Source organism: Bos javanicus, chromosome 22, assembly GCF_032452875.1.
Source record: "Bos javanicus breed banteng chromosome 22, ARS-OSU_banteng_1.0, whole genome shotgun sequence".
Classification (NCBI taxonomy): Eukaryota; Metazoa; Chordata; class Mammalia; order Artiodactyla; family Bovidae; genus Bos; species Bos javanicus.
This window is the reverse complement of record NC_083889.1, coordinates 46,863,804-46,872,424: the sequence shown is the minus strand read 5'-3', so window position 1 is coordinate 46,872,424 and position 8,621 is coordinate 46,863,804. Positions and strand designations below refer to the sequence as shown.

The 8,621-nt window shown below is 50.1% G+C and overlaps 1 protein-coding gene across 4 annotated transcripts in view; it reads left to right on the top strand.

Moving 5' to 3' along the window:
- The first annotated feature begins 2,279 nt into the window (after positions 1-2,279).
- CACNA2D3 (calcium voltage-gated channel auxiliary subunit alpha2delta 3) overlaps positions 2,280-8,621 on the top strand; it is a 903,838-nt gene continuing 897,496 nt past the window's right edge. For 2 of the 4 annotated variants that reach the window (XM_061396641.1, XM_061396640.1), the window contains exons 1-2: positions 2,284-2,534; positions 3,205-3,286. In XM_061396641.1, the coding sequence (XP_061252625.1) occupies positions 2,413-2,534; positions 3,205-3,286 (204 nt within the window). In that variant the 5' untranslated portion in view covers positions 2,284-2,412. Of the gene's footprint in view, positions 2,535-3,204; positions 3,287-8,621 lie in introns of all 4 variants that reach the window. The other 2 variants (XM_061396644.1, XM_061396642.1) reach the window with 2 other exon arrangements.

The following is an 8,621-nucleotide window of genomic DNA, read 5'->3' as shown; positions in this document are numbered from 1 at the left end:
TCATGACCCTGGTGCCCCAGTGGTCCTCAATATAGTCCAGCAGTCTAGTGGTTGTTTGACTAAGCTGTATTATTTTAGGGTGCCTCAGTTTTCTCCCAAGTTAATAGGGATAGCAATAATATGGACGTTTCAGGTACTTTTTCTTCATGCATACTATAGTTGACTTCTTGTCAAACTATATAATTATGCATTTATCATTATGGCTTTTGGAGTAAAGCCTTTTTCCTTTGATGGCGCATAAAATCCTCGAGGGGAGGTGTCTGATTCGTTCACCGTCGGGTCCCTGGTACACTCGACGGTCCTATCACAGATGCTTGGCAGTTATTCACTGCATGAATGAGGGACTGCCTGAAGGCCATTATCATATAGATATTACAGTGGCAGTGGATTGTAGGCTTACAAATAAAGGCTAGTATGCTTTCACTCACTTACACACTTACTCATTTAGAAAGAAGGCGCCTGGGATATGACAGGAAAACTATTTTTCTCCCGCCCCCAGTGTGAGCGGCAAAGCCATCCGGACCCTTTCCCTGGGGTCAGGCCGCGCTCATCTCGGTTTGGAACTGCTAGCACACTTCCATAGATCGGAGGTGTGCACAGAAGCGGAGAATTCATTATAACCGGTTAGTCATCCGTGGAGATTGTAGACGCTGCCCGTGGGCGGGAAGCACCTGGCACTTCCAGGGTGGGGCCTGTTGCCTGAGCTGCTCCCCGAGGTGGGGGCACGACCCGCCCACGAGAGCCGGGGCTCCTCCGCACTCGGCAGACACCAAAGGCCCCTGCGCGGTCCTTCTCCCAGCGTAGCCAACTGAGAGATCCAGACCCACGTCTGCAGGGGTAACTTTTGGCGGGGGTGCTGAGCAGGAGAGCCCGCCTGGCTTCTCGCCCGACACCACCAGGCGGAAGCTGGAGCCCACCCTCGCTCTCTCCCCAGAGAGCTGAGGGCGGTGAGGCTGAAGGCGGGTGACGGGAAAGAGAGCCCAGAGCCCTGTAGGGGGAGTCCCGCAAACCAGGCGAACCCAGGCGGCGGACGCCCCGGGAGACCCCGCGGTATCAGGAGCGCGCGGCTTGCCTGGGGTCAGTCGAGTTGCGCTCGGCGAGTCAAGCATGACTCAGCCCAGCTCGGGTCGGTCTCGACTGCCGGTTGGCGCGAGGGCTCCACAAAGTTCCCAGTCACACACCCATACCTCTAGCCGGAGCCGGGGCTCCGAGAGACGGGTGCCGGGCTGGGGGCGGCGGCGGGAGAGGCCGCGGGGAAGCCTGGTTCCTCAGGCGCCCGGGGCTTCCCCGACTTCCTGCCTCCGCCCGCGCGACCGCGCCTTCCACCCAGCGGGTGGGGGTCCGAGTGGGGAGACGGTGAATCCCCGAGCCTCGGAGGACTCCCTCATTCCCGAAATCCAGGGAGTCCGCCAGTCAGGATGGACCCGGAGCCGCAGTGCCGCCCCTCCCCGCCCCGCCGGCCGCTGCAGTTGCGCGGACCCCGGGCCTCCGCGGGTCAGAGCCCGGCCCGGGCTCGGGCGCGCCAAGCCGGCCCAGCTGCGGCCCGAAACCCGGAGCCCCGCGCTCGTGAGCCCGCGCCGCGGCGGCAGCGCCGCCCTCCGCGCCTTCCCTGGTCGGCGCCGCGACCGGAGGAGCGGCTGCAGGCGGCCACGCAGCAGTGCCCGCGCCTGACCGCCGAGCCCCGCTGTCATCCCCCTGCCATCCCCATCGCACTCCACCCCGCGCGACCCAGTACTCCGCCGCGAGCCCCGGCCTCTTCTTCAGACTTTGGCCTCTTCCTCGCACCCCTTGCCCGCCGGAAAACTGCGCGGCGGGGCCGGGGGTCGCGCCACCTCGGCGCTCCTCAGCACCCTGTGACCCCGCCAGGGTCCTCCAGCCTGCCTCCCCCCGCACCCACCCGCATCTCCAGCCAGCTCGGGGCGCAGGGTCACTGGGTCCGGCCGGGGGTCAGCCCGAGAGTGGCGCCCGCGGCGGCGGACTGCGGAGTTGTGGAGAACTCGGCGGCCGCAGTGGGCCGGGCGGGGCAGGGCGCGCTCCGCCGCGGCCAAGGACACGCGAGTTTGCAAGTCCCCGCCCGCGCGGCGCCTCCCGCCCTCCCGCCGCGGCCCGCCGGACTCCCGGGGCCGCCGAGGCGGGGCCGGGCGGCCGCCGCTGCGAGAGGCGCGTCTCCCTGCCTCCTCCCCCGCCTGCCTCCCTCTCCACCTCTCCCCACTCCCTCCTCCTCTCCGCCCTCCGCCCCCCCCGCACCCCCCCGCCCCGCTCCTTTTTCTGCTCCCCAAGTGCGCCCGGCGCGCGAGAGGCAGGCGGGGCGGCGCGGAGCAGGCAGCCCAGCGCGCTCGCCCACCGCCCGCTAGGCGCAGCTCCCCACGGCCGCTTCTGTCGCTGCTGCCGGCGCGTCGGAGGGAGCCCAGCATGGCCGGACTGGGCTGGCAGCGCCGCGCGTCCCGGGGGCCCTGGGCGCTCCTGACCGCCGCGCTTCTCTACGCCGCGCTGGGGGACGTGGTGCGCTCGGAGCAGCAGATCCCTCTCTCCGTGTAAGTGCGGGGTCCTGCACCGCCCCGGGAGGGGATTCCGGCCGCCCGCGACCCGCGTGCCCAAGTTTGGGCTCCTGCAGGTGCGGCCGGACAGGACCTGCCGCGGTCGTCGGCCTCGTCTCTCGCACCTGCCGGCCCGCACCCGCGTGGGGCGGCCAGGCTGGGGTGGGAGTCCCTCGCCCCCTCCCCGGGCTGGCGAGTGAGACCAGGAGAGGCTCACCGCCAGTGACAGCACGAACTTTGAAGCCTGTTTACCGCATCCAACTTCCATGGGCCGTTTATTTACCGGGCTCTTTGCTATCTTGCCGTCTCACTTCTTTGCGGGGCGGGGGAGGGCGGGTGAATTTCTTCCGACTAATCTTTGCCAGGTGATGCCCCGTTTGGGTGGTCAAGTTCTCAGGCAATGATTGAAATAAAATTTAGTGATCTTTCCAGAGAGCCTGGGGGCACTTTGCGCATTTTGAACTATGTGACCCCCCCTCGAGCCCCCTCCCGCGGTGCGCTCTGCAGTTTGGTGCTGGCAGTTTCTACCAAGGCGCTTTTTCTTTTTTTTTTTTCCTCCGATGTTATACCTCCCGGCTCCTTCAGCCACAGCCCCCGTGTGTGCGTGTGCGTGCGTGTTGACTGTGACACGGTGTTACATTTGTTCCTGTGCCCTTTCTCCCTCTAGGGTGAAGCTCTGGGCCTCTGCTTTTGGTGGAGAGATAAAATCTATTGCCGCGAAGTACTCCGGCTCCCAGCTTCTGCAAAAGGTAAGGTTTCTGTGGTGGCAGGAAGCGATGATTTTTTCCAGCACAGAAAATGGAGGCAGATTTAGTTTTCCAAACAAACGTGAACCCAGAGCAGCATCAGTTATCAGAGGTGTCTCTGATCCCCCGGTTTCTTGGCAATGTATTGTGCCGGTGACTTCTCCCTACCAACCGGTTATTTTTAGATGACACTCGATTCGATACACAAAGAAAAGCAGGATACTCAGTGGCACTGTCCTGGCCGAGGCTCGGAAACTGAGTGTTTTTTGCATGGCTCTCCTCTCAGTGTCGGGATTGCTGTTTCAGTGTGAGAGCAGATGCTCCTCTGGCCAAAAAACGCTAACTTCGTGCAAGGGGCAGCGTCAGTGCCTATGTTATGATGCCTTTCACCTTGCCCACGCTGCAGGCTGGGGTTCAGTGTATCAGAGAAAGACGCTGCACTATTGTTTGTCATCCGTGCAGTTGTACAATCCCATTATTCCCCAATCATCTAGACCCAGGGCTAGCATGCATTACATCATTACAGATAAGGAGAATGAATGTGGTTATCTTTCCACTCAGCTGCACTGCTGGGTAATAACCTATGAGAGTAGTCCACAAACTTAAGACGTTGGTCCGCGTCCATATATTCTGGAGAGTAATGAGAATGGAGAATTGATTATTAGGCTTTTATCAGAAGCTGCATCAATTTTAATTCAAACAGGCAGCATTATGCTTAAAATTACACTGTGAGATATATAGTCCTTTGCACTCCCCTCCAAGGGAAAAAAAGGGGGCAAGGGGAAATAGGCTGGGGAGGAGAGATTAGAGGAGATAAAGAAGAATTTCAAGTTAACAAATCAATAGGGTTAATCCAAGAATTCTCTCAAAGATAGAAAATAAAATTGGCATTTAGGGGTAATTCTCTGAAAATGGGTACAAACAGCTTAAATTGTTAAGTTAACTTTTAAGCATTTAAAGCTGTGCTTTTTGGGCCAATGTAACATATGTGTCATGCATGCTGCCTGGTAACCAAGTACGTATTTTATTTATGGCATTCTGCTGTAGAGAGTAGCGTTTTTGGGGACATTGTATGAAACAGTTTGTCACATGGAATCTAAATATTGTAATGAAACATCATCCCACAATGGAATGACAGAGGTTAGCCTGGCTTAAAAATTGCCAGTAGCCATATTCTCTGAAACCTTGGAAAGACTGTTTTCTCAACTGTTATCTGGGGACGGAGTTCGTTGAATTATAGGCAGTTGATAAAAGCTTGAGGTTATGATGTGCCTTTATGGACAATGATAATTCACATACCTGTGACCTGCCTCTCAGTTTATAGGAGTCGCTTCTTTTGCTCGTGTTCTTTTAATCTGGACCAGTCTGTACCCTGCTTTGGCATTTTGCCTGTGTGTCAGATGTTTTATGTGAAGAGTTGTGGCCTATTGCATTGCCTGTGTATTTAGCTTATGCTTTTAAAAAGAGGATATTTTGTATAACTTTAAAGAAATATTTTTCATCTGCCTGTTGTAGTTTAGTTATAGCAACTCTGAAAGTATCTCCTCAGAGCCTGTGAGCACTTTTTTTTTTATTGTGCTTACATATCTTATACTCATATTTTGTAGGAGCCCATGAAATATATTTTTTCCTTCTCTCTGAAGTTCACACACACACACACCACCCAAAATCCCTTCAGCCAAGCATGTTATTGGCTACTCTCTGATAGCAAATTGGAGAAAGCTAAAATCCTTCTCTTACCTTCTCATCAGCATCCTTTCTGATACTGCATTCACAAGCCTTACTTTGCTTTTGTCATGTTTACAGCTGGACAATTGGGTAATTATTTCCAGCTGTTTATGTCTTTGTTGTCATTTCTTACTGTTGCCTGGCATTCTGTAATCTGATACCAAGGGGAAGGTGAGGTGTTGCTGGGCATTAGGTGCTGAGGTGGGCATTTCTTCTGCTCTGGATTGCAATCACCGACCATGATGCCCTCCGATACTCATGGCTTTCTCTGGCTAGGCAAGGACTTCCATGGGGCAGGGTGTGGTAGACAACTTGGGGAGATATCTTTGGGCTGTCTTGGCCCGTTGCCCTTCAATATGATTGTATCTTTATAATCAACCAAGAAGACTGATTTAGAGAGCTCAGAGTATGAATGAGAAAAGATGCGAGGTGCTCAGAGTGTGGGGAGGTGTAGCATCATTTGGAAAAGCAAGCAGACAGTTGCCTTTCTCTTCTTTTTAAGTTTCTGGCCATTTGCATGAGACATTACTACTCTGAGTCAAAACTTTCTGTACCCTTCTGTCACATCATTGCATCTTTGACACTTAAGTTATTCTCGAAACGAATTTGGAAACTTGATTGAACAATACATTAACACTGCAGTAAGAGGACTCAAGGGTGTTGCATGATAGATTGTAATTATACTTTTAAGGCATAGACATTTAAACTTGATTTCAGTTAAGTAAGGTATATTGTATACCACTGAACAATTCTATGTACTCTATGTGATTTTTCTAATTGACATTTAATGTTATGAATTGATGTAAGGTGTTCATTTTAGAATGGAAGTTTATTAATTTTTGAACCAAGGCAAAAACTTTGCAAAATAGTTATTGTGAATGTAAGTTCAATAATAATAGGCCACCTATTTTAAGGGGTTTGGAGACTGGGAAAACTGCCATTTTCGTAATAGGGTAACAGGTTTTTTTTAGATAATATAATTCAAGATAGCAGTATTATCACTGATTTTATCAATGTAAATATAGGTATTTAATAATGTGCCTCATTGTCATGGATTTAGAAAGGAGAATATTTAATTAGTTGTCTCTTTGTTCATTACCATGGTGTTAGCTTACAATAATGTATCTGATATCCACTGCCAGACTTCCTATTTTTTCTCTTTTTGTTTTCTTTGCCTAGTGCAGGAATAGCAATCTATTAGTTCTTTATAAAGAGGATATTTTTGATTGTATTAAAAAAAGAATCTGCTTTTTAGCAAAGTAGACTGTTTCCAACGCAGAATGGAAGAACGTGGGACTTGAATGTTGGAGTTGGAGTCAATTTTGAGAGGTTTTTCTGGTTGTTAGAGGACCTTGGGCACCTGAAAGCGAAGCTCTCATGCGGCTGTGTGCCTGTGTCCTGCCCTCTTTAGCTGGCAGATACTGCAGGGGTTTCCATTCACTTCAACTTTTAATTAACTTTCGTATTTGACATATTCATGCCAATATTCAGCTGCCTCTATCTTGCTTCATTTTCCCCAGAGAATGCGCTTTGTGTGGGTTCTCTTGGAGAGGCACAGTTTCATTACCTTTCTATTTTGGGATTCAGTGAGAAGCATTCTAGTAGGTCCAGTAACCTAGGCTGTTAAATGCATGGGCTCCACACCCCTAACATTCACAATAAAAGGTATTAAACTGGTGTGATTCTCATTTCGTCCCTCTCTGGGAGAATTTGGTCGGAGCTGGATTTGTCGTTCTATGTAGTTCTGCATTCAGGGAATGTATGTTCACGGGAATGAAGGGTTCTAATTACATTTTCCAGAATCATGGTGATAAATACACAGCGGAAATACAGGTACTGTGTGTCTCTGCCGTTAATGCTAGAAAAGAATTGACATTTACCTTGGACGCCTCGTGCCGCATTTATCAAATGTGCTCTCCTTGGAATGCATAACCAGTTTTTTGCGTTATCAACTATTTATTGAGAGGGCGGCTTTAATACATGAATGTGATATCTCTTTCCACAGGACAGAGTCAGCAGAGTGAAAGGTTGGGTCTTTATGCCATTTTGATAATTATGACTTTTCATCAATGTGGAAATCGATGGTCTTTTAAATAATTAAATAGGAGTATTCACTTATCAGGAATTAGGTAGCAGCGCTGTGCTGCCTATAGGAAGCCTGACACTATGGATTGCTTTTACTGGGGAGGCGCTACTTGGCTGAACATTTTTGTTGAATAAACACAGTTATTTGTCATCCTGCGAGATTAATGCATTCAACCTATGCTGCCCACGTTTTAATTCATGGCACCACTTCAATTACTGGACTTCTCCCTGGCAGATTATTTTTCAAAGTCTTAAAATCTTGGAAATGACAGTTTTCAGTCTTTCAGGGCAGTTTATTGGTCTCATTAGCTTAATCACCAGGACATCAGCAGAGCAGGCTAAACCAGTTAGAATTCATTTCCCACATCTTACCCACGTATATATCTTATTGCATTTATACACTCATACTTGGTCACTTGCTGACCAGATAAAGTTCTTTTTGTATGACTTTGTTAAGTCTGAGCCTCTTTTGTTCTTTTCTTTTTTTTCCTTCTTTTTCTCAAAGTTTCTTTTCTGCCAGAAATATTTCTGCTTTGCTTTTTCCCTTATTAGGAGCTGCTGCAGCCTGCATTTCTCAGATTTACAACTGCTAGTCAAAGTTAAGGGAGGTGAAAACGTAGGCATGGTTTTCTCATCGGAGGTAAACTTCAGGTTTTTAATCCAATGTAGTTATTACATTTGATCAATTTCTCTGGTGCTCTCAGGCTAGTTTTATCTTGTCTTATTTATTCTAACACCAATGTGCTTTTAGGCAAACACATGAGTACCAAGCCACCTCATAAAGTCTGTCTGGCAGGGGCAAGCACAGATAACGTTTCCAGTTTTGAAGAAGACATAGCCATGTATCCGGAGAAGGAAATGGCAACCTACTCCAGTAATCTTGCCTGGAGAATTCCATGAACAGAGACGCCTGGCAGGCTACAGTCCATGGGGTTGCAAAGAGTCAGGCATGACTGAGCAACTATCACCCACTCACACTAGCCACGTATCAGGATGAACAGAAGTAAAAGAAATGTGAAACAGTACCTTGGGCACCTGTGACCTTGCCGGCTATCTCATCATCCTGCACTTTGGAGCACACATTTGTGGAAGTCAAGTGTGGGGATTCAGGTTTTTCTGTCATCGATCGGCCCTCGCCAGGTGTTTAGTGCTCCTGCACACCTGGAGCAGTGAATGACTTGCTGTGTTGGGCTTCCAGAAAGAGGTGTACATTCTCTCAAGGATCCTTTGTTTCTGGACTGTCATTATTCCGGATCTCTCATTACAGATACCAACTCATGGCTTTTTCTTTATCCAAGTATACAGCCTCTGTCAGAAGTGAGTGGTGCTTATTTCAGGGGTCCCCATCTTTTGCAGTCACAGTGCTTGTCAAAACAGCCTCCCAAACTGAGATCCACAGTGTCCTCCAGACAGAGACTTTTCACAGCTTGCATGTTCCCTGGGACACTCTGATTGGACTTAGAGATTTGCTATGGCCGAGATTGAGAAAAAATGAAATAGATATCGTAAATGCCAGCCTATGAAT